This window comes from Anabas testudineus, chromosome 3 (genome assembly GCF_900324465.2).
Source record: "Anabas testudineus chromosome 3, fAnaTes1.2, whole genome shotgun sequence".
Lineage (NCBI taxonomy): Eukaryota > Metazoa > Chordata > Actinopteri > Anabantiformes > Anabantidae > Anabas > Anabas testudineus.
This window is the reverse complement of record NC_046612.1, coordinates 17,386,232-17,412,428: the sequence shown is the minus strand read 5'-3', so window position 1 is coordinate 17,412,428 and position 26,197 is coordinate 17,386,232. Positions and strand designations below refer to the sequence as shown.

General features: G+C 43.3%; 1 protein-coding gene across 2 annotated transcripts in view; it reads left to right on the top strand.

Annotated features, from left to right (window-relative positions):
- LOC113174352 (C-myc promoter-binding protein-like) overlaps nucleotides 1–26,197 on the top strand; it is a 59,018-nt gene continuing 32,821 nt past the window's right edge. For both annotated transcript variants that reach the window (XM_026378279.1, XM_026378278.1), the window contains exons 1-4: nucleotides 1–225; nucleotides 13,953–14,283; nucleotides 16,445–16,691; nucleotides 18,373–18,442. In XM_026378279.1, the coding sequence (XP_026234064.1) occupies nucleotides 13,973–14,283; nucleotides 16,445–16,691; nucleotides 18,373–18,442 (628 nt within the window). In that variant the 5' untranslated portion in view covers nucleotides 1–225; nucleotides 13,953–13,972. The remainder of the gene's footprint in view (nucleotides 226–13,952; nucleotides 14,284–16,444; nucleotides 16,692–18,372; nucleotides 18,443–26,197) is intronic.

Below are 26,197 nucleotides of genomic sequence, written 5' to 3'. Positions count from 1 at the left end.
GAGGACAGCCGGCTCGGCTCGGTGACTGACAGAAGACGCCTCTCTCTGTTGGACAGCTAACAGCTAGACTGTGAGGAGAGGAAGAAGAAACACACACACACACACACACACACACCAAGGCTCCTTCGCCTCCTCGGTACCGACAGCGCGGTAATGACCCAGCACCGGTAGACGACACCGGCCGAAGTTGTGAAGTGTGCGGGCTGATTTGACGTTCACAAGCGGGTGAGTAGCGACTGAAGAGCCGCCGCGGTGACCGGGGACTGAGGGAGGTTTAGCGAACAGCTGCTGACGACTGCTACAACCAGCTACAAGTCCCCGATGCTAGCTGTCAGTGCGGGGATGTCTGCTGTCCCCGTGTCTCTCTGGGACATGTCTGACAGTCGCAGCTTTTGACCCGATGCCTCCTCGCCAGTTTATTCCCGTTAAGTAGGAGCCACAGGTTGTTTGAGGTCAGGCTCGATCCGGGAGTGCTTCAGTCCAGTTTCAGTCAAACCACATCCGACCTCAGCTCAGAGGAGAAACGTATGTCTGGTTCACCCGCTGTCGTGCGCTAAAAATAACCCCAAACATGCCCCTGGTCAGCCTCAGCTTCTGCCCAGGGGCAGTTCAGCTGCTCACAACATGTCTCGTATTTATTAATCCTTCGTTTAGTGCATAGACACAGAGGTGCAGGTCGCTTCATGGGGTCTGTCAGTGGTTTCCCTTTGTATTTTTTAAGATGGGTCTAGAGCTGCAGTCGACTGGTCGCTCAACACTTTGATAATGCATTTATCATTTCAGCTTAGGTAATAAACTGCTAATGAGCTGATGCTAAACCAGCCTTTCACCTGATGGTCTTCTCTCATATCCTCTGTATATCATTTAAACACTTAGTGTTTTTAAAGGTCTGTCCAAACAACACACCTCATGATCTTGGACTTAAAGAAGCTGGGATGGACATTTGTTCCCATTATTTCTAATGTTAAGAATTTATTATCAGAGCATAATCAGCAGATTACTTAGTGATAATGAAAATATTCATTAGTTGCAGCTGTATTCTGGTGATGTAAAAGCACGGGGACTGTGAGTATCTAGGCAATGTGTTTTCTGACATTGTGAAAATACAGTCCTGTACATATTTTTAAATACAGTGTCAACGTGTGCTTCTCACTGCTGGAGATATTTAAAGGTTCCCTGTGTTTGGGGTTGTTGTCGTGCTGCAGAATGGATTTGAAACTGCTCACACACCTCCCTGGTGGTATTCAATGAATCCAAAGTCAAAACCCTTTTTACAATACGGGAAAAAGTCTGCAAGTACAAGACGCAGAAACTCGGATGCGGAGGAGGAAACATACCTTTTGTCTGACACGAGACGTCAGACAGGAGCACTAGTGGCAGATGCCACTGGGGCTTGACAGGTTTACTTCCCCAAAAATCCCCCTGTCGTTATTTAGTGTCGTTGCACAGCACAGGCAAGTCTAGTCCCATCATAAACAGTACTGTATGTGACATAAATTCTCTAAAGCCTGTCATTTGAAAACCTCAACTCTGCAAACCAGAAACTGCAACCCCCTCTGCCTGATGTGCTTTGTCTCTTCACATATCATGGAATTTCTCATGGCTCTGTGTTGTTATTGTGCACACGAAGGACAGGAGGTATGTTTTCTGTCTTTGTGCCATGTCTGTTCATGTTCAGGGGGCAGAAGGGAATCCTACTGGAATGTCAGAGAGAAACGAGAGTTATAATTGAAATGAAGGCGCTGTAGTCTGGCACGTGCGAGCTCAATAGTGTGGCCATGAACTGATTGCACAGGGTGCTTAACCAGAAGCAAGAGCTGGATTTACAGCAGTGAGTTAAAGATCAAAGAACACACAGCTAGTCGGTGTCCGTGTAGCTGATTGAAGACTTGAGGTTCTGTTGGTTTCTTCTGACACCAGTCTCAGGGTTATTGTGTGCTGCCCAATTATGAGTGGCCCCGAATGTCCTCTCCTATGACAGTGATGGTCATAAAACCTGAGGCATGGGGTGGATGTTATTCACATCATCTTGCATAATATAATAATCCTACAAACAAAGTGGGAAAAAGTCTCAGGCCGAAATAATAATACTGCCTCCACCAAGTCTCTCAGATGTGTTGTCAGTCCACAGAAGATACTTTGAGTAGTTTTCTGGCTTATTCACATGGCATTGAGTGAACTGTAAGTGGGCAGCAATGTTGCTGTTAGAGATTTATGTCTTCTCCCTTTAAACTCTGCCAAATCAATTGACCATCCTAGAAATTCTTCTGCTTTTGCCACAAGCAAATATTTAATTTCATGTTAAGTAAATGCATAACTGTGATGTTATTGTGTAATTGAGTTCCCGTCTTCTAATTATAGGACCTGATTAAATTTAGCTCATATTTAAGAAGAAATTGACAAAATTACAAATAACAAAGTTACATGGAGCTACAGAGATAGTGACAGCATAGAAGAGCAGCAGAGCAGGAGATGTAAATGGTGAAAATGAGTGACAGCTCTTTTGCATTCTGATCTATTTCCTGCTGCTGTGAGTGTTAACATTGCTCAGTCTGATGATTTCTGTATGATTGTTTAGGGTGGGTGGGTTTAGGAGATTGCTCTGTCTCACATACAGTAAATATAAAGTTTGTTGGTGTGTTAAAAACTGGAAAAAATGTCCCAGCAGACTAACTCCTCTTGAAATCTAACAGCAATGTTCTCCAGAACACAGCGAGCTTTGAGAAATAAACTAGGCTAATTTCCCTGTGGTGTTTTGATCTGAATTTGTATGGGGTGGTCTACACTTTAACCAGTGATATCTAGAATCTTGATATCTTGAACTTTCTCCACTCTCGCTCACTTCCTCTGCAGGGTTCACATGAAGACTGTGGAGATGCTTTATTTTGGAATCACAGTTTAAAGTTTTGTGGTTAGAACATTGCATTGTCTGTTAAATTGCAGTAGGTTCATGCTAAGGAACATCCTTTTTATTACTTGTTTAAGTATCATACCTAAATACCTTTTTTGTTAGTACAGGTAAATAAGCTAACAACGCAACAACAGCAAGAATTCTGTATTTTGCTTAAAATTAGTTGATCAAATAAAATTTTTCTATAAAAAAATAAAGAAGTTAAGAATTTGATGAAGAATGGTGTGCCACGTTTTGAGTTTTAGATACTTACTGCTACTGACACAGTTATAATTTCAGATTGAGCCTTAGTAATAATAATATTTGTTTGAAACAGACCTGATCGTTCTTTGGTGTGAATATTTTTGTGACAAGAGCAGGGTTTTTTGTCAGGCTGATGGTCATAGCACAGTAGTTTTTTTGCAAACTTTAGCCAAAAGGAGGCACTGAAATAGAAAACAGAAGCTGCTGTAGATTTGCATGAAGAACAGTTGAGAACAGGATTACATGTGTCTAGGGAATACCATCCACAAACACTCATTAGCTGTAAGCTCAGAGTATTGTTTGCAGGGAGAAAGGCAGGATGTATCCTCAGTTGGTAGGTGGCATCTGGTGTTAGAGATGTAAAGTTTGGGCAATGGGAAATTAACTCATCCATTTAGGAAATATTCATAACTTGTGGAGTCATATGTCATAACACCACAGCACATTATACTTTGTTCAGTTGCAAGTGCTTTTCTCTGTGGGGAAAAAAAATGTAAAATTGATTGACTTCTACTCATAGTGTTTTCCATCAAGCTGATCCACCGGAAAGGCTTGATTGATGGAGTGCTGCTGAGCTGCTGAGCTGCTGAGATGGTTGTTCTTAGAGCAGATTCTCCCGTCTCTGCAGAAGACTTCTATAGTGCAGCTATGTTGACCGTTGCGGTTTTGGTCCTCTTCCTGACCAAGGCCTGTCTTCTTCAGATGCTTAGTTTAGCTGGATGCTCGATGATAATTTGGCTAATAGCTGATCAGTATTTTTCAATATTTACTATTTCCATTCCACATTTAATTATTGTTTACTGGCTTTGGGGCATGCCGTATATTTGCAGGTGTGCCGATACTAGTTAATAACAATTTGTTTAGATTATTGAGTGTACTGTAGGTAACAATTGTTATTTCTATAAAAGTGTATTTGAATGGTTCTGATTTTCTGAAGCCACACTAGCATAGTGCTCCATTGTTGAAAGCTGTAATTGAATACTTCTAGTGTTGCTGTGTGGTCTACTGGGTTCACAGGCATAAAGGATTATCACTGTCTTCCCCTTCTACCAATCATTCAGACAGAAACCGGTGCTTATCACTAAGGAGGCTAAACTAAGAGGTTAAATCAAACTGTCAGACACCAAAGTTGCAAAGCTACTACTAATGAAAAGATGTCACACTGGAAAACAAATGTGCATGTTTATACAGATCACTTTGACTTGAAGTCAAAACACCAGCCTCAAGAAAGGTTTTCTGTCAACTGTAGAATTAACAGATCAGACTAAGAGAAGAGGCAGGTCATTGAGATTGGGTTTCATGTAAACATGACATTAATTATCATGAGGCTCTGCATTAGCTCTTGCTTACTGTATACTATAATGTGATGGAAACATCTTGTCTATTAAAACCTTGGTATTATGATCACAAAATTGACCTTGGTGTCTGTGTATTAAAAAATACATTCCAACATTTAATTTAATTTTCAACTGTTTTTTTATTGACCTTTCATGTTTACTTGGTGGTTGAAAATAATTCACATGGATTGTAAAATATGTAAATTAAAAGCATTCGCTTTTATCCAAAGCGACTTACAAGTGAGGTTTAAGGCAAAGGCAGGGTAAGCGTAAGGAGGCATTGCTTAAGACCCCTATTGGAGGTAGGCCACAGCCAGGATTCGAGACCCGGTCTCCTGCATGGAGGACGGCGATATTGCCACTATACTATCTAGCTGCAACTTATAGTTGCAAAACATTAGACTGCAAGGGACCTTTCAGCGGGTGGAAGTATATAAGTGATGCTAGAACTAAACATTCCTGTATCTCAGAACAACAAAATAACTGGACAATATTCTGCAATTACCTTATTGTCGTCATTTAACCAAACTTCACACCAAATGTAGTTGCAGCTGGGTGGTATGTCAGCGAGTCATGTCAAGCACTGCTGAGGCATCTATCGATTCCATCTACACTGACTCTGACCTCTCTGCTGTCACCAGCTGCCCTCTTATCAGCACACTTGATTAGAGGAAATATAGGCTTATTGTTGATGAGGCAGCCCCCAAAAAGTTGGGAAAACTGGAAAAATGGTACAAGAGATGGGGTATGACAAGCAATGGACATCCATAGATGGAACTGAACCATCAAACATGGGGTTATGCAGCACATGTGGTAATCAGTTACTACAGTAGGTGCTCCAGCAGGAAAAAAGTTTAGGGCTTTTCGTTCTTCTCAGAATTATATAGATGGATGGTGCTTCATAGGGCAATTAATACCCAATGAATACTGCAAAAGCAACCCCAACCCCAGGTGAAATAATCTACATTAGCCAAGTTAGTCACCCAGTCCAGTCTAGCACTTCCTGACAGCAGAACGCCTACGAACAAGCAGGAACTGTGTAAAGGTCTAGTGTAGGTAGAAGTAAAGGAAGTAACCCAGTGTCCCAGGTGATGTCTGTAGGTTCTATACTTTAGGTCAGTATTAACTGAAAAAGATTTGTGACACATACATTAAAAGCACATTTTCATAATTTTACATAAAATTAGTTGTGAAAATTCCAAATTATATAAATTGTCAATGTCCAAATATATGTAGACCTGAATGTTAATCAGTATATTCTGTAGGTTGATTCTGATTTGCCGAAAGGACAGTGGTCAGATCTCTACTTCAATGATTAGAACAGTTTTCATTAGTTGAATCATTTTCATCTCCCACCACAGCTCTCCCTTTACACCCATAGTGAAATTGAAAAATGCATAGTGAAACTGGGGCGTTTTAATCATTATAAAGGGTAAATTACATATTGACACCAAGAAGATGGGACATTTATGTGATTCTAATGAGCAGCTGATTCTTGCTGATTGCTGATTCTTAACAGCAGAAGTCCTGACAATGCTTCTGGAAAAGACATTACTCTGCTAGTTGCTGTACCTCATTGCTGCCTTTTGTGATGTTCTGATGATTACGTCAAAATCGTATACATTAAAGGCAGCTAAAAGGGAAACATGAAACAACTATACATAGCATTCATGTTAAAACATAAACATCTGTACACCATAAATACTGTTAGTCAAGATTAGGTCTCAGCGTTGTAGATGTGGTAATAAGGAATTATCAAAAACCTGTTTTCCTATTGGCTTTCTGTTGGGTTTACTTTTCATTTGGCATGCAGCATCAAACAAGGCTGCATACACGGTTCACAAGATGCTTTGAGCTGCACACGTCCTGTTTTTAGAATTTGCAGAGAAATGAGCATTAAGTCGTGTAATGTGAACATATCAAAAAACAACAATGCAGAGTATTAGTTATTTACATGTGTTCAGCTGGTGTAAAGTGTAGAAATAGAAATGAATCTATTTTGTGACACAGATGAGTGATGGATCCCTCAAAGATATCGCTGGGAGCTGTGGTGGTGTTAATTGCCGTTTAGTCAACACTACATCTTATTCATGGCCCACAAGAGTGTTTTGGTTTTTTTTTTCTTCAATGTATTTTTTTCAGTGTGGGAAAATGGTGATAATAATGGCATTAGGTGCTGCCAGATACAGTCTGTCACTGCATCCCTGTCATTCATGGTTTGTCCTTAATTATAGCCGTAGTGAGCACACTGCATCTTTCTCATACTAAGAGGGAAAGGTGGCCTGAAACCTCAGTTGCATTTCAAAATACCTTTGAAATTTAGGTCAAGACCTTATACAAGCATACAGCATTTGGTGTACCACTGCTGTTGTGCTGAAGCACCTTACCCTACCTACATTAGCATATCCATGCTTGCTGTAGGCTCGTCCCACCAGGGCACAAATTACTAACCTTGACAATGTTTTCCATTTCCATTTTACCCACTAAGCCTCTTTACATTATGATCTATTACATTAGTCACATTGCTGTGTCTAGACAAATGAGTGTTAATGGATTAGACCGTGATGCCTGACCCTGAGCATTTGCCTACTTTTCAACTGCCGACTTTGGAGATTTAATTCAGTGAGTTAATCTGGAGGCTAAATAGGTGCCATAGCTGTACCTGAGAAGCAGATTTTCTCATACTGTAATTGTGATGTGTGTTTGAAAGTGCTGCGTGTGCATTTCACAAGGCTCAGGGACTTAGGTTTTTAATATTATGCAAAAAGTCCTATTTCTTTTCTCTCTCTCTTTTCAGGAGGATAGAATGAAAAAGATGAGGGAAGAATAAAACAAACAATAAAACAGACATGAAATGTATAGCTTCTGTGGTTTAAGACCAAAAAGCATTTTCTCGACTTAATATAGCAGGAAATGTAGTCAGTATCAGTTTCCATGGAGATACTGTCAATAATTACTGAATGACTGGGATGCAGCAGCATAACTATTCTGTGTCAATATGTCTATCACTTATAATTCTGTGTCAACTCTTTGTGACTGTATTTACAAACCTTTGGGTTATGATATAAAAATGTTTGTACATGGCATTTGCTGACTCAATTTTGACCAAACATGAGAGTATTTATTCATGTCAGAACTGTGCTTTGTCATTTTACACATTACATCACTGACTGGGTTTTACAGAAAACAACAATATCAGTACTACATATCCGTTTATTTTCTGTTTGAAACAGAATTTTAGGTTACGGGGTTTATATGGGAATACTGTTATTTGTCATAGATGTTGTCTTTCCTCAAATATATTGGTCTGTACCGTTAAAAGGCACAAAAGTCAAATGCCCACCACTCTTCTCTAACTAGAAGCAGATGCTTTTCTAGTGAGGCTTCCTACTGACTTGTGTTTTATGTTCTTGAGCACATTCCTTCTCACCTCCTCCATGCGCATGCCCTGCTGTGGCTGTCTCTGTGCTGGATGTCTATACAGCTGGAGTCAAGACCAGCGACTGTGAGTCCTTTTGGTTTCATTGGCCCCAGCTTCTTGTGAACTCGAAACAGCTGGAAATCGTTCCCCTGTCACGTTGACTCAAACAAAACCCTTGTGAAAGCAACTGAAGACTTGTTGGGTCTGGACATTTTATCGAACTCCTCCCTAAACTCATGCTGTGGTTAAAAGTCGGCGAATTTGGCTGGGAAGCTTTGTCTATGGCTCTGGTACCAAGCTCTTCGTGTATCTACGTTTAAAGTTTCAGGGCCTGTGGAGCTTTTCAATTAAGCACGTTTCTCTTGTTTCTCTTGTTTCTCTTGTTCCCACATCACTCTCTACTGTGTAATTACAGAAGAGCATTAGACAAAACCTGTGCATTCAACTGAGTCTCAGCATAATGTACCTCTATATGTAGTTAACCACATCATTTAAGGGACTCTGTAGGCAAATGCTGATTTTAGCTTTATGAAGTCAAATAGTCTGTAAAATCCTGGGGAAACAGTGTTGTCATGCATTTGCACCTCATGAACCCACTCTGTAAATATTCCATATTCCATAGTGCTTCAGGACCAGTGAAGGGCCCCAGTGACCTTTAAAGAGGTCTGTGGTCTGAGTACATCGTCTGTTAAATATTTACAGACTTTTATGCTAGGAGGAATCAGTTGTGACTTCTCACTGGGCGTTTACCTCAACACCAAGTCAAGCTTTTCCTTCTACGTCAGTCTGTCAGGGGAGAAGTAGGGCAGCCAGCAAATTAGGATATTTGGATTAGACCACTTCAGCTGTGATGCACATTTTTATTCTTGTGTGTAAGGTGTTGTGAGTCACAGCTCTGCATCTTTTGGATTCAGTTCCTGGGAGGGAATCCATGGATGATGTGTGGATAAAAGTGCATGGACTAAATACTCTATGGGTATCACATGCTGTTTTGCTTTCTCAGCACTTTGATACACCTAAATTCAAAATCGCCTGTTAAACACACATTTTTGTGGTACCTGTTTTTGTGTAAACTCAACCTCCTGCGTACATGTGAATTAATTATACTAGATTTTTTTGTTTTCCGGGATTCAGCGTCACGTCAGTGCAGCATATATTTAAGAACTCAGTCTCTCAACTGATAATTTTAACACATAAATTCTTGCAAGCACTTTTGCAAGAAAGTTCACTGATGGATTAGTGAAAGCAAGAACCAGGCAATCTGGAATAAGTGTTTTATTCTGTCACCTGTGTCTCTATTGTGATCATTGTGAGCAATGTAGATTTTTTTATGTTAATTATGTATATGTTCATTATATATAGGGCAGGGAGAGAGAGCAGGCTGAAGACAGTAGAGATGCATTGATTTTCCGTGTGAGTTCAGGATTGTCCCACATATGCAGTATACTGTATAATGTAATGTGTGCCATAATACTGAGGCTTAGGTTTGCATTTTAGCAGGCTGACAACATGGCAAGGATGAGTTTCCTTCTTTAGCCCATCATGTGGCTTTGTTGTCAAATGAGGAGGTGGCGCTGCAGAGCTCTCCACTGCTTTGTGTCCATGAGACAGCAGCAAATTAGGTCACCATTCTTTTTATGCTACTGTTTTGCACCCACTTCACTGCATGCTCTGTAAAACAATACCCAAGTCGTTATTTAGTCATTTTATTCTCATGCAGTTTCCCTGTGTTTCAATAAGGCATCAGTCATTTTCAAGAGATGACGTGGCTGCAATACTATCCGACAGCCTTTTTGTGATATAATGATTAGTTATTTTGTATTGTCAACACGGGCTCTGATTATATTTTAAAGGAACAACTAGGAACCATAAAGGGTGAAGGCAGACTTCTGCTGTGGTTTTCCTCATGCTTTATCTATTCATTCATGCCACCTGAAGCAGCAAAACAGAAGTCTGAGGCTATTATTAAAGCTAAATTCCAAAATAGTGTAATGAGTTCAAATTAGAAGAGCGCAACTACAGTCAAGTATACAATTTTAATGCATTTGAAATTTATTTTAAATGTAAAAAAAACAAAAACAGATTTTGCCCTTTAAGCTACTCACTACAACCCACAATAAGATATTCTTAGAAGAATTACAAGTCAAAACATGAAATATTTCATCTACATAAGTATTCAGTCCCTTAATTCGGTACTTTGTGGAACCTCCATGCCAATAATTACATCTTCTTATTCTACGTCTTTGCAGGCCAGTCACACCTTGATTTAGGTACTTTTTCACATTCCTCCAGACAGACCACTATAGCATCATGCTGCCACCACCATAATTCAGTGTAGGGATAATATTAGCTAGATCATGAGTAATGACTGTTCACCAGACAGTGCCTGGAGTTCTGCCCAGTTTCAGCTTATCAGACCACAGAATCTTTGTCCTCATGCTCTGAGACCCTTTAAATACCATTTGGCAAAGCTGTGGGACTTACAGATGCAGTTCTGTGCCTTCCTAAACTATGTCAGTCTCTGACTAGAGTCATTGCTGGAAAAATTGAAAGAAACAGAATACACCTTACCACAATTTGAAATGCTACAGCAAAGAAGTCTGAATACTTTTATTAAAAAAAGATTTCAGTTTCTGATTTTTAATTGATTTGCTAAATGTTTTAAGATATGTTTTCCCCTTGTCGTTACAGGTTATTGAATGTTTTTCTATAACATAATTGCTGTGTATCATTTTAAAATACATTTACAACATAAAATGTGCAAATAGATGAAAGCAAATACTTTCTGATGTGACTGTGTTTTATTTGTGCTGCAGTGGAGGTGACTCTGTGTATGTGTGTGTATTGTGCTCTATTCCCAAGTAAACATTTCTGAAAGACAAATGTCTTGCATGTGTTCAACATCCTGTCCTCTGGGTGTTGTACAAAAGTTTTGCAATGCGAGTGTTCTAGGAACATTTATGAGTTTGCACTGTGTGTTGAAAAGGAAGTTAAATGCAGGACTGTTGTCTTGGACTCAGGATGCTGTGCAGATTTGCACTCCCTATGGTCACTCATAGTTTAACAAATGATTCCCTAACTCAGGAATGTTCTAACAAGATAAATTAAAGAAATGGAATTGGGTCTGTAAAGTCTTGTACCTCACTCATCTCCCTTTTTCTCCCTGACCACATGCCACTTGGCACAGAAAATTAGCTCAGTGTATCATGGCTGATTTCTCATCAGTTTCTCACAGTAAGGAAGTAGTTAGATGCTTTTGTAATCTGAGCCTGAGAGCCACAATACACTGAACCAGCATTTTCTCATTATCTGTCTATAGCTGAATGTGACTGCCAACGAGAAACTATAATCAGTCTTTGTTTGCATATAAGCTCGGCTGAAAAGAACATTATACCAGTAAAACCTAGTTTTAGTTCAATTTATGTAAATAAACCAATTTCTCCATCCAGTGTTGTGTCTAAAACAGGTAATGACAGAACCATTAATTAGATTCAAAACTGTAAACTGATCAAAAGATTGTTAATGCAGAAAATATAGAAACCTATGGGATGGGATTCTGTCTTATCTGCTGTCTGCAGGATGGGAAAAATGAGTTTCTACTGCGTGATTTGAGATTGAAGATAAATTTGCTGATTTTATATTTTATTTATTACTTCTGCGTTGTAACCACCATTACAGTGTCACAAAGAAACGTAGACATAAAATACTCATTCAACCTCTGGCTGCTCAAAGACAAAGACCAAACATACCGATGTACAGATGGTGTAGATACTGTGGTAGAGGTCAAAACATAAAACTGACTTACAGAGGTACTACCAGTGGTTTATGTGACTTTTGTGGCAGCTGGAGTTTGGTAGCAAAGCATCACACAATTTGGAGTTAACAGTTTTTTTTTACCTTTTCTCTGAGCCAACACATTAAGACTAGCTGACACACCCTGCTAATTAAACCTCCCATCCCACACCCTCTTACTGCATATGGTTGGAATCACAGTCCTTGTCCAGTTGGATAACTCAGAATCAAATTAAGCAGAAATTATTGCATTAAAAATCTGGTCCCAATAAAATTCCTCTCTGGTTGAGAGATTTTCACTAACTGTGACACAAACTTGGGAATTTTCTTAAAGCTGCAAAACGGTTCTCATCCTCTGTTTGACATATGTGGTATATTCTGCTTAGTTTGAAAATCTACAGACCTGTTTGTTTTGTTTCTCACATCCAGTCTGTGTGTTTTGTGCAGATACACATTTCTCACAGCTCCTGATTTAAGCTGTCACTAACCCAGTTTTTTTATGCTTAGACTGACTGAGGAGATAACTGAGAGTACTAGCAGGTTTCATTTTAACCCACAGAAACACACTTGTGTCCCAGAGGCTCGAGTGTCAAGAAATAGAGAGAGTGAGACTTTATACCACCGCACCCACAGGCATCCAGATGGAAAATGTCCAGTGTGAAACTAACCTCACTCAAAGTATTTCTTTGTTCTGCATCTTCGTGAAGAATAGCTTGGCGTGGGGGGTATAATAGATAAATATTATGCAACTTCTCAAGGCAATGTCTGTAGACTACAAAATAATTGATACATGTGAATCCTAGTGTGTCACTGCAGGTGATCCTGGGAACTGATTACTCTTTGTGTTCTTGGATCTGTAAGAAACTGAAGACACTTAAGAAGTGAAAGTTTTGGAATACTTATTATTTGTGTGACATAAACTGATTAACCACAATATACTGGACAATCCTGGTGGTATGTTGTGGTAGGTAGGGGTCAGCATGGTGAAAACGACTGATCTTTGTATAGTGTATTGTACATTTATAGAAAAATTAGTTTTACAAAACTAAGAGTTATGGTAGTTAGTCAGTATGTAATGAAAATATGTTTAATCATTTCACATTTCAGAGCAACTGTCAAAGTAGGCAAAATGAAGAGAAAGATAACACATAACCTTTAACCTTTACCATAGTATTTTGGTAAACCTCCAACAACTGCTCTTTTCAGATAAGCCGTACCTTTGCCTCACACAATTAATTTTGATCTCAGTTGAGTCTTTAGACCCAAAGCATTTTATAATTTTGTCTCAGTATGTAGGATTCACTGGTTATCATCAAAGAGTGGTGAATTTGCTTCTTGAGTATCTCTCTAATGTTGCTGACACAGAAAATGCACCAATGTTTGGAAATTCACCTAATCTGTAATGAAATGTAATGGCAGTGTTGTTTTTTTATTTAGCTATTTTATATATATATATATATATATATATATATATATATATATATATATATATATACTGTATATAGCAATATATGAACAAAATTGTGATAATTAAGACTGAACTTTTGTGACAATGTCCTTTTTTATTATTATTTTCATAATTATGGCATATGGAGTATTTCTGTAGTGCTAATTTGTTTACCCACTCATGTTGATATACCTTTAGCCTGTGCTACTCCACTAAGTTTAGATGACGCTGTGCAGTCAGGACATGCCCCTCTTTGGATAGATTAAGGAAACTACTGTTTGGCTTTTATCACTGCTTAATAGGCTCCACGACATCACAAGGCTTCTAATTACTAGGTTTTTACGTGGGGCCGCCCTATAATCAAGGCAGAGTACTGTATGAATTAACACCCCACTACCCTCTTTTCAAAACACTCATGTCTGTTTAGCACTCAGGCTGTTTCACTTTTACAAACTTGAGAAATATTTAAAACCCTCAACAATGTTCTGTCCTCTTCAGAGCATGTGTTTTGTCATCTTTGAGCCGTGAAGCTAAACCTTGAGTTTGTCATGAGGTCAAAGACGGTCAGCTAACAGCCTGGACTGTGAAAGCCTGGTACCTAATCGCAGCCTCTCTCCTCCTCACATTTTTTATTTGCCCTTCTTCTGGCCTTCCCTCTGTAAGATTTATGACTGTCTGATTTTTTATTTTACTGCCATAGCAAGGATGCAAGAAATGAGTGTGTCTGCTGCCACAATGAAAATTAATCTCTCCTTCCTCTCTCTCTCTCTCCCTCTGTGTCCCCTTGTCTGTCTTTTGCAGACGGTTGGCGGGGATGGGAGATGATGGAGGACAAAGGCCCTCGTGTAGCCGACTACTTTGTGGTGGCTGGTCTGACGGACCCATCGAAGCCGTTGGACCAGGAGATCCACTTTGATGATGTCTGCCACAAGACGGCCAAACCTAAGGCGCCCATCACTGATGTGGCGGTGGTAATCCGTTCGATGGGTGAGGAGGTACCGCCTGGGTTCACCTGCATAGAGTTAACACCAAGCGGCTATTCGGCTGATCTTAACAATGGTGGCCTCATGGCGCCACAGATCTTCCTGTGCTACAGGCGAGGTTGCGACAAGCCACCACTCACTGACCTCGGGTTAGTACTAAATGAGTCGTTATGTTAATTTCTGCTAAAATAGTCTTGGTGCAACTTAAACATTATATTAAAAATGTTTCTGCTATTTAACAACAGCAAAAATAATTTCAAAACTTTTGATAGTTTCTAAGTTGCTGTAACTGTTTTGTCTTCTTGTGCAGCATATACTCACAAAGATCTATAGTTTTCATTATTTATGATAGATAATTCATTATCAAATAAAAAAACAAAACAAAAGCATCAAACCCACTCTAATGAGAAGCTGGAATTAGATGATGTTTGACATTTTTCCTTAAAAAGCTTAAACAATTATAATAATAATTGTTAATCTGACTGATCAATTGACTGTTTTAGCTATAAATGAAACATTATAAGTACACATTGTCTGACACAGACACTGTATTTGGCTTAGCCGTTATATTGCCATTTGTACTGTCTACCAGCTGTGGCTGCTGTCAGTTTTCTTCTTACTATGAAGCTCTGCTCTACAGTTCCTTGCTGTTGCAAACATGGGGGCACACTTCCTATTTTAAAAAGTGTCTGAAAAGCCGAAATGCTCTCAACAAAGTGCTCTACTATGCCTGATAATTTCCTCTGTGCAGCCGTTTTCCACAGTAACTGTCTTCCATGGTGCTTCTCTCCATTGTGCTTCTACAACAAAAAGTGAAATAGTGTGAAACACTGTACCAGCGTCCTCCTCAGCAACATCTTTTGAAGTTTGTGAATTCAATACCGATTGCTCAGTCCTCTCACACCTCTTACTAGTTGATGCAGGTGGTGACAATGCTAAGGAGGCAAATACTGGCCTCTGACACCACAGAGTGCAGTGCTTATCAGGCACTGACACAGAAGCTCTGCTCAGACTGCATCAGCAGCTTTTGTGTACTGATAGCTAAGAGAGACTGCACTTCCCAGACTGGTACGACTAATGGGAGGTGGAGGTGTGACTGTGTGTGTGTGTGTGTAGCCATCATTTTAGTTCATTTTTATTTACTGCTCTATAAGATGGTGAATGGTTGCTCACAGCACAGAGGGAATAATTAATATTATCTTTGATCACTGGTCAACATCATGACTAACATCAAGTATTAAAGTTTAATACGATGAGCACTGCCACCAGCTGCCACCTTAAGGCTTTTTACCAGGAAGAAAAAAACTACCCCGAGCCTGACACATCATGTCTTGGATAACTTTAATTAGCCTCTTATGATCTAAACAATATCCACACTAATTAATGCAATTTCTCTCTGTTCTTTACACTATGTTTTATCATTTGCATATGCATCACTTTAACTAAAACAAAGAGGATCTCCTTTGGAAAATACTTTTTGGAGAGGTATTAAAAGTCTAATTTAGCAAACACAATTGGTGATGCTGTGAATAAAGGGAAAAAAACAACTGCATTAGTTTGATGGCAGGCACTGCATTAACAACAAGCAGCCTGGCACATAATGACAGAGAATTATGTGCTCACACAGTTTGACCTTCCTGAGAGTAGAGCAGAATTTTCACTGAAATGGAAAAAAAAAAAAAAAAAAAAAAAAAATCCCACAGTGACCACTTTCCGTTTTGCTCTCTTTTCAGCATTCAGAGTGGCACTAAATGCCTGTAGAGTTCCACTTGAAACTGTGATGGAGGATAAGTGTATAATACAAGCTCAAAGAGAGATGTGTAAAATTACTGCTACTTCTGTGTACCTCTGACTACTTTTCCTCTAAGTGCTTCGTACAAGAGTCCTCTTCAGTCTAATTGTAATGCTGTATTGGATTAATATTTTTTTACTGGACATAAAACTAGATGCATGTACAGTACAGGAGGAGGAGCGCGAGATGTACAAATTTGGTCAAGATTAAATTTAGTTGTCATGAAAAATCTTTATAGATAAACTGGAGCTCCTCACTTGGCAATATTAGTTTTCTTATGGTGTCTGTTTATGTGGGCTGTCATGTTACTGTTACCTGAGTTTGTGGCACCTGCATACAGCATATCTTCTATTCATCCTCTTGCCAGCAGGTTTCTTATTGTGAGTTGTAAAGAAATTCCAGTACTTCGATACTTATAATTATACTTATGTATGTAACCCAGGAGTCTCAGCACAACTTCATGACAGGAGACATCTACACTTCATTGTTCCACTTACTTGCCTTCTCCACTCCTGCAGCGTGCTATATGAATGGAAGGAGCGACTCAAGCACGGTTGCCACCTCATCCAGACCACACCCTCCGGTCGTCCAGCCAATATCAGTGGCAATTCCTCCCAACGAATTTATGTCACGTACCGTAGGGCACCTGAGATTCAACCACATGCTGCCCTGGCTGTCACTGACATCTGCATCATCATCCCGAGCAAGGGAGAGACGCCTCCCCATACCTTCTGCAAGGTGGAGAAGAATCTGAACAGCAGCATGGTGAGAGAGGCGAATATATGAAATAGGAAACTTAAGCCTGTTGTTAAAAGCAGTTCTTGAAAATATAGGAAAGATAACGGAGGTAACAGGTAGACAGGGAATAACAATATACAAGTGGACCATTGTATGTACAGGTACATTTCAATAGCTAGTTTTGTATGTGCAGCTTTATTATGTAAACTCAGTATGTGTGTTAGATAAATAGGTGTATAAGTGTATAGATAGTGATGTGTGTAGGGCTGTATAAATAGTGTTGTGTGTTCCACGTTTATTGTCAAGTGTTCATAAGATGGATTAACTGAGGGAACAAATTGTTCTTGTACCTTGCCGTTCTGGCGCACAGGGCTCTGAAGCATCGACCCTACAGCAACAGTTCAAAGACGGAGTGGGCTGGATGTGAGGGGTCTAGAGTGATTTTCTTAGCCCCTTTGTCCACTCTGGATAAGTACAGTTTTTGGAGAGCTTTTTGGTTGTACCAATGATTCGCTCAGCAGTCCAGACTTACCGATATGTTCTTCCGAGGTCAGATTTGGTAGCTGAGCTGAACCAGTTATAGAAGTGTAGAGAATGGATTTGGAGCTGTTTAAGCAGGTCCTGTGGCAGGTTGAACTCAGTGGTGAAGGAAGTACAACCTCTGTAGGGCAAACTGGTGAGGATCCAGTGGTGCAGTGAACCATGGTCTGTCGTTGTAGGTTAAATGAGTCCTGGTAGGAATGCACATATCTTCACAGAAACTGATAAAAGATGTTATAGATTCCATGAGCTCGTCCAGATCGTTTGCAGCAGCTTCAAAAACACTCCAATCAGTGAGGTCCAAACAGGCTTTTAAATCCCGCTCTGTTTCATTAGTCCATCTAAAGTACTCGGACAGACCAGCTCATCCAAATATAGAAGATGATGTAAAACCATCCTGTCTCGTCTCAGGAAGCGTTTTAATGCTTTGTGTGTTCACTCTATTGAGTCTCTTAAACTTTACGGCCTCTACTCCTGTGTTTGACTTCCTTTACAATCAATATTTGTCTCTCCATCCACAACCTCTTACATTTCTGGTTATGTGTCTTTGATCTCTCACCCTAACCCTAAAAACCCATTATACAATATAATGAAAGTTGTGGATGTGTAAGTTTGTTCTGACATGTGGCATTTAGTAACACTGACAAACCCCCCTCCTCAGAGATACCAAGTGTGGCTGCCTGTCCTAAAATCTCTGCAAGCAGAGAGTAAGTGTGTCAGGAGACATTTCAGAGTGAGTGTATCTACAGATATGTGTTGTATAAAGGAAAAAATCAGGATTCAACAAATTGGGATTAACGACTTAAAAGCAGTGCTTTTGTTTGGAATGGGGAGAATCAGCAGCATAATAGTAACAAAACACTTGTTTTAATCTTCTGGTGAAGAAGTGTGATCATCAGCAAGGTGAGGGTCATAGGAGGTCAGCAAGAAAACGTGTTTCAGCTGGTGTGGGGTCATAATGGGCTAAAAAATGCAAAAGCACTTAAGGATGCTTTAAATTTTATGCTATGACAAGTTAAATGGTAGCTGTAATTCAAGTAATTAGATCATAATGTCATCTTTGAAAGGGAGTAACTGGAATTTGTTGGAACTGTGTGTTATGCATTTTGATCCCAGCCTGGATTCAAAAGGAGAAAAGTACTTACTTATGTTTTTCCCCTTTCCTCAGTGGGGCTCCTCTGTCTACCTGTGTTATAAGAAGTCGGTGACAAAAACGAACACAATAGCCTACAAAGCAGGTAAGCCTTCTTAATCTGACTGATGCACACAGACCAATCTGTAAATTCTTTGTGTTTCCTCGGTTCTTCTCCTGATCACTTGCTTCTTGTGAGAGGACGAACTGAAAAATCAGAGAATGAGGGTAATTTTACATGTATTGAACACATTAGAAAATGCTAAATGTAACTAGTTATACTGAAAATGTAGTTTTGAAGTGATAGTTTTTTTAGTGCAGTGAACATGTTATGTCTCTGTATTTGTTGAAACTATGCTGTTGCACAAATGTCTCTTGAGAGGACATCCTGCAACAGGACTGCTACAGCTGTTCATGCATGTTCAGGCTTGTTAAAGCATGTTGATGCGTCACAACTGGAGTAATGAGATAAGCCAATATTCTTCCACTTTAATGAGATTTCTTATGTTCAGGCACTGGAAGAGGTTAAAATGATGGAGTGAGACGATTTAAATGCTCTGGGTGGGTTGTTGTGTTTTAAATGTATCACTAATCACCTGAAGTTTGAGATGACAGCATGTGCTTGGTGAAAACAGCTAGAAGAGCTACAGTATATGGAATCATGATGGAAATGTAGCCTGAAAAATAAGACGCGAGTTAACAGATCTTTCCAATGTGAACATAAGTAACTGTTAGATTGCAGCTTGAACCTTTAGACATTTTTAAACATTTTGTATTTAAGGCTTCATTGGTTGTTCATAACTGTAGATGATATAATAGCAGAGGCAGAATTCAGTGAATTCAGATATGGGTCATCTAACTTTCAGCTTGAAACTTTTCTCTCATAAAACTTCTTTCTTTTCTCACCATCTCTACATAAGTCTATGCATTAGCTCTTTACCTCTGAGAGGAACAATTGTAATCATTCTGTTACATCACGGTTTGAGTTACTGAAACAGCTTTAGTTTTAGTCTCTCTGCATTTACAATGTAGCTGTGAACTTACAGATACACTATATAACTGACCAGTAATTTTATTAGATTATTTGTAAAGTTTGTGTTGACACAGCATCCTGTACGTATACATGATAATAAACTTGTGCAGTAGTTTATGATTCTAGTTGGGTATGAAAAAATGCAGTTCAAAATCTGCAAACTGACACACTGAGAAGATTTGTTCTTTTTTTGTCTGTTGTCCAGATGCTTTTATTTTTTTGCACGTGTAATAGATTTGTTTGTCAGTTAATGAAACGTGTAATGGCATCCTTTGTGAAATTTAGAGCACAAAGTTGAGAAAATGCAGAGAATAGAATCATTAGCAACATATGGACAAGCTGGTGAGCTGGGTAACATTAGTAATGTGTTTATGATGTTTGCTGAAGTGGCAGGTTTGAACTGCGTTTATGTGTACTACATTGAGGACAAAAGCAGCTTTCAGCATTGTGAAAAGCCCATATGGAGTAAATAGAGCTTAGATAACTGTTTCTCACAGTTTCTTATTTGTGAAAAAGGGTTTACTAGGCTAAGTTTTTCCTCAACCAGACTACTTTTAACCAGATCTTTTTAAATCTGGACAAGAATAAATAAAAGGACGAGTTTGAATCTGCGCTAAATTCTACAGCAGAATTTAGCTTCATGTTTTTTATTTTAAGAGATGGTTATTATTACTAAATGGTCTGTGCGATTGAAAAGAAAACAAAAAAAAAAACAAAACACTAGATTAATTAAGTCAATTAATTGAGTCAACTGTTTCTGTTGTCTCCTGTTTACAAATACATAGATTAACACACACTAATTTACTAAAAGTAAATTACATTTTGAGAAATAATAATACCAAATAATACCAAGAGTACCAAAAAATCTAGTACTTGTACAGTGCTGTATTTCAGAGAAGACGTCTGCAACTAATTGGTCTAAAGCATATATATATTGTGACGAGCCTCAGAGTGAACAACTCTTTTATTTTTATAAATCAGAACAGAGTGACAACAGGTCTCAGTGCAGTCTTCAGTCACCCCCGGAAGCACTAAATCTCCCGCCTGTTTCTCCCGGGTTCCCTCTTCCCCACCCCCGGAAGCACACCTGACATCACACAACTATATACACTACAAAATAAAAGAACCAATTAGAAGAACCACATAACACATAACAGGAACTGGAACAGTCAAACACCAACAGAACAATGTGCCCCACCTCTGGGTCGCTACACAGCCCCCCGCTAAGAGGTTTAAGTGTCCCCACTAACCTCAGTCCATGCAACAAAGTCCCTTAAATGATCAGGCCGGCGCCGTTGACGCGCCGGTCTCTCCTGATCCCCACCCCCAGTGTCTGAAAATGTCCCAAGTCCTGTAGTGTCTCTGTCACTGTCACCGGGGATGACAGGTGGAGGGTCGTCCTCACCCTCGTCCTCATCCCCAGTCGGGGCAAGCGGGTGGTAGGGTGCCAGCCGGTCCCGGTGCAGCACCACCCTCCGCCGCCGACCAGGCATCTGAACCCGAAAGACCACCTCCGACAGCCGTTCCAACACCTCCCCCGGCCCCTGCCAGTGGCTGCAGAGCTTCGGTGAGATCCCCCTCTTTCTCACCGGGCAATACACCCACACTTTGTCCCCGGGTGCAAATGTGCGCCCCTGGCAGCGAGCGTCATATGCTCTTTTCTGCTTGACCCCAGCGTCCTTCTGTGCGCGTCGGGTCAAATCATGCACCAGTCTGAGTCTCTCTCTAAGGCGCCTGTAATAGTCCATCTCCGGGCCGCCAGCGATCTCCGGTTCTGGCGGCGATCCAAAGACCAAGTCGACTGGGGTGCGGAGCTCTCTGCCAAACATCAGTGCAGCAGGGGTGCACTGGCTGGACTCCTGTACAGCAGTCCGGTATGACCAGAGGACCAGAGGCAGGTGCTGATCCCAATCTCGCTGGTGATGGCTGGTCAGGATGGCAAGCTGGGTGGCCAGGGTGCGGTTGAAACGCTCCACCAACCCGTCGCTCTGTGGGTGAAGTGGAGTGGTCCGTGTTTTCCTCACTCCCATCCTCTGGCACACCTCACTAAACAGCCGGCTCTCGAAGTTACGACCCTGGTCACTATGGAGCTCTGCAGGAACCCCAAATCTGGTGAACATCTCATCCACCAGTTTCTGCGCTGATGTGATAGCGCTCTGGTCCGGCACCGCATACGCCTCTGGCCACTTAGTGAAATAATCCATTGCAACGAGGACGTAGCGGTTACCGGACTCTGTGAGGGGAAACGGCCCTAGAATGTCCACCCCGACCCTCTCCATCGGGGCTCCCACCAGGTACTGCTGCAGCGGACCCCTGGAGCGCTGACAGGGTCCTTTCTGGGCGGTGCAGGTGTCACAGCATTGGACGTGGAGCTCCACATCCTGACGACAGCCAGGCCAGTAGAACCTCTGCCTCAGACGGCGAATCGTTTTGGTGTTGCCGTAGTGACCAGCCCCTGCCGTTCCATGGACCAGCTGGAGGACCTCGGGCCGCAGGGCGCGAGGAACCAGAAGCTGCAGCTTGTCCGACCCCTGGTCTGGCGCTCGCCACCGTCGGTACAGCACGCCGTCGTGAAGCTCCAAGTTGCCCCACTGGGAATGGAGGACCTTCACCTCAGGCTCCTCTGCAGACACTGCTGGCCAGTCTGGACGCTGCTGAGCTTCCAGCCAGCCTCTCACCATTAATAGCACAGGATCGGCTCCCTGGTGATGGCGTAACTGTTCCCCAGTGAACAGCTGCTCTGCCTCTGCGCTGTCGACTCCTAGGCGGGCGGTGGCTGCCTCGGGTCCTCGCTCCCTCTCCTCCTGACGCTGGCAGTGACGACACTCCTCTGCAGCGCAGGGTCGCCTGGAGAGGGCATCGGCGTTGCTGTGCTGTCGCCCCGGCCGATGTTGGATCTCGAAGTCGTACTCCTGCAACACCTCCAGCCACCTCGCCACCTGACCCTCAGGCTGCCGGAAGTTGAGCAGCCAAGTGAGAGACGCATGGTCAGTGCGCAGAGTGAACCGGTTGCCAAGCAGGTAGGGTCTGTAGTGCCGCACAGCCAGGACCACTGCCAGCAACTCCCGCCTGGTCACACAGTAGTTGCGCTCTGCTCGGTTCAGACTGCAGCTGTAGAAAGCCACCGCTCTCTCACCTGCCTCCCCCCCCTGGGAGAGGACGGCTCCGACCCCCACGTTGCTGGCATCGGTGTCGAGGATGAAAGGCTGCTGGGGATCGGGGAGAGCCAGGACCGGAGCGTCGGCCAAGGCCGCCTTCAGCTGCTGGAAGGCAGTGGTGCAGGCGCTGGACCACTCGAATCGCTTGCCCTTTTCTGTCAGCCGATGCAGCGGGCTGGCGATAGTGGCGAAGCCCCGGACGAACCTCCGGTAATAGGAGGCTAGCCCCAGGAAGCTCCTCAGCTCACTGGCGGTGGTGGGCGTCGGCCAGTCCCGGACTGCCGATACCTTGGCCGGATCTGTGGACACCCCGTGTTCGCTGACCACGTGCCCCAGGAACGCCGTTTCTCTGGCCAGCAGATTGCACTTTGCCGGGTTCAGCCGGAGCCCAGCCTGACGGATGACGGTGAAGACCTCCCGCAGGTTTGCAAGCGCACCCTCAAAGTCTCTGGCGTGCACCAACAGATCGTCCAGATACACCACACAGCGGCTCCGGGGAATGTCTTTCAGCACCCGCTCCATGAGGCGCTCAAAGGTGGCGGGGGCGTTACACAGTCCAAATGGCATGACCCGGAACTGCCACAGTCCCTGGCCGATGGTGAAAGCCGTCTTGGCTCGAGCCTCCGGGGCCAGCTCCACTTGCCAGTAACCGCTCCTCAGGTCCAGGGAGCTGAACCAACACGACCCCGCCACATAATCCAGAGCGTCATCGATGCGGGGTAGTGGATAAGAGTCTTTTAGAGTGACGGCGTTAAGGCGTCTGTAGTCCACACAGAGCCGCCAGCCACCCCCTTTCTTCCTCACCATCACCACTGGGGCCGCCCAGGGGCTGTCCGACGGCTCGATGATGCCGTTCGCGGCCATGGCGGTGATCAGCTCCGCTGCCGCTTGGCGTTTGGAGAGAGGCAGCCGGTGGGGTCGCAGGCGGATGGGCTGGGCCTCACCGGTGTTGATGTGGTGTTGCACCAGCCCTGTTCTGGTGCAATCTTCATCACGTGCAGCAAAAATGTCCACAAACTCTGCTAACAACTGCTGTAGCTGCTCTCTCTGCTGTTCTCCCAGATGTGCGCCGCTCCGCTGACCCAGCTCCCTCACAGCGTCGGCGGTCTCTGTTGTCGGGATGCTGGCTGATGGAGGTGACGGCTTGAGTGCGTTGGCCTCAGCGCGCCGACGAGCCCGGCGTCCCCGGGGTTTGATGCTCCCTCTCCGGCCCGACTGAAGTGGCACGGTCTCCGTGCCGAAGCATAGGGCGAGCCCCGACACGTCAACACGCGCACCCCAGCGGGTTAGCAGGTCCAGGCCGATGATGCAGTCGTCGCGGATGTCAGCAAGCCAAAACTCATGGCTCACCTCTTGCTCCCCAACAGCGACCTGCAGCGCCCGTTTCCCTGGCATCACAGTCTTTTCCCCAGTAACAGTCATTAATTCTGTTGCAGTGGGGGTCCACCCCTCCGGGAGTGGACCGGTTGTCCCCGGGAGAAACCCCCGTCGCAGCAAGCAGATGGTAGACCCCGTATCCACCAGGGCCCGACATTGCTGGTTCTCTATAACACAGTCCACATATAGTCCTTTAAGAAATCCACAGCGGCCCACTGTGTGAAGGTTCCCGGTGAGGGGTGTGTCTGATTGGAGTGAGTGTCCCCTCACCGCCTCACTCCGCCGCCGTTTCCCTGCGGTGACCCGGCCTTAGCTTTCGGCGAGGGGGCGGGGCAATCACGGGCAAAATGTCCCAGTTCACCACAGCGGAAACAGCCGCTGTCTCCTCGGCGAGGCCGACGCGCCGGAACAGCAGCCGGTTGAGCTCGGCTGACGTTCTCCTCTGACGTCCCCGTCTCACCGCTGCACTCGGCTGCCCGCGCCAGCGATGGCTGGTCCGGGAGCCTCCGCTGTGATGGTCTCGGGCTCAGTACCTCCTCGGCCCGCTCTGCTTCACGGAGCGCCTCTTCCAGAGAGCCAGGCATGGAGAGGCGGACGTGTTGGCGGAGCCGCTCCGGCGTGAGCCCCCGCAGGAAAGCGTGCAAACTCAGCTCCTCCCGGGCGGCGGCAGGAAATGAGGGGTAGCCGCGCCGCGAGTAGAGTTGCAGATCGGCGGCGAACGTCCCCAGACTCTCCCCCTCACTGCGCCGACGACTGGCTAGCTGCTCGCGAGCCTGCTCTGTCGAGGTCCGCTGTCCAAAGCGTCTCTCCAGCGCCGCGGTGATCACCGGTAGCTCCTGCCGTTGCTCCGGTGCCACATCAATTAGCACCTGCAGAGCGGGACCCTCCAGAGCCAGGGCCAGCTGTGTCGCCGTGTCTTTGCCGCTCCACCCACCGTGCAGCGCGGCGAGCTGGACTTGAGCGAGGTAGGGCTCCAGGGGAGTCAGCCCGTTGAACCTCGGGAGTTTGACCGGTGTTTTGGGTGTCTGACTCGGTGCAGCGCTGTCAGGGACTGTCTCTGTTTGTGACGGTTGTTCACCACTGTGTGCTTTGCTCGTTTTATGTAGATGAAGCCTGGGGACGCTGGAGCCGTCGGGTTGGTCTGGATCGCGGCAGCCCCGCGTTGGTCTCGCCCGCATCAGTCTATCCAGAAGCAGGCTGCTTTCCAGCACAGCTCGCTCCAGCTCCCGCAGTTCTTCTTCCATGGCTCGCTCTTTCCGGTCTAACAAGACAGGTTAAATATCCCACTTCTGACACCAATGTGACGAGCCTCAGAGTGAACAACTCTTTTATTTTTATAAATCAGAACAGAGTGACAACAGGTCTCAGTGCAGTCTTCAGTCACCCCCGGAAGCACATAATCTCCCGCCTGTTTCTCCCGGGTTCCCTCTTCCCCACCCCCGGAAGCACACCTGACATCACACAACTATATACACTACAAAATAAAAGAACCAATTAGAAGAACCACATAACACATAACAGGAACTGGAACAGTCAAACACCAACAGAACAATATGCCCCACCTCTGGGTCGCTACAATATTATATTTTCATTTTCATATTTTCAAGACTGTTGACTATCTCAGTGCGGCTGTGTTTGTCTCAGCCTTAGAATAGTTGGCAGATGTTTTGTTGTACTTGTCATGAATAAGCAGTAGACTGTAGATGGAGTGACCCTATCTGACCCATGAGTCAACCCAAACAAATTACATTTATTTTCAACATTTTAGGCCACAAAAAACTTGGTATGCATCGATCTTCCTTGTGAGCTAGTTCTCGCAGCAAACATGTAACATCTCACTGTAATGAAATTACAAAAATAAATGATCAATTTGCTCATTTAGCTGTAGAGCAGAGTGTGTAAAGGACATTCCTTGGTATGTAATATCGTAATATTTACAAACAAGAATCTATGGAAATGTAACTTGATTAATTGTTAAAATACAGTAGCTTAATATATTTTTACAATAACTGATAAATAAAACTGATTATGGCACATTATATATATTTTGAATGGAGCCATTTGCAATGATTAACCCACTGGGATTTGTCATCAGTTCTGCATTTCATCTAGATTTCATGCATGTGTTTTGTGCTATACACTTTATGTATATGTCTATATTTAAATTTAGAGCACAAAGTTGAGAAAATGCAGAGAATAGAATCATTAGTTTCACTTTATGTTCGCTGACAGTGACTAATTAACCTAAGGCCTCATTAAGAAGCACTGACCTGCATTTCTAGTGAAACATTGA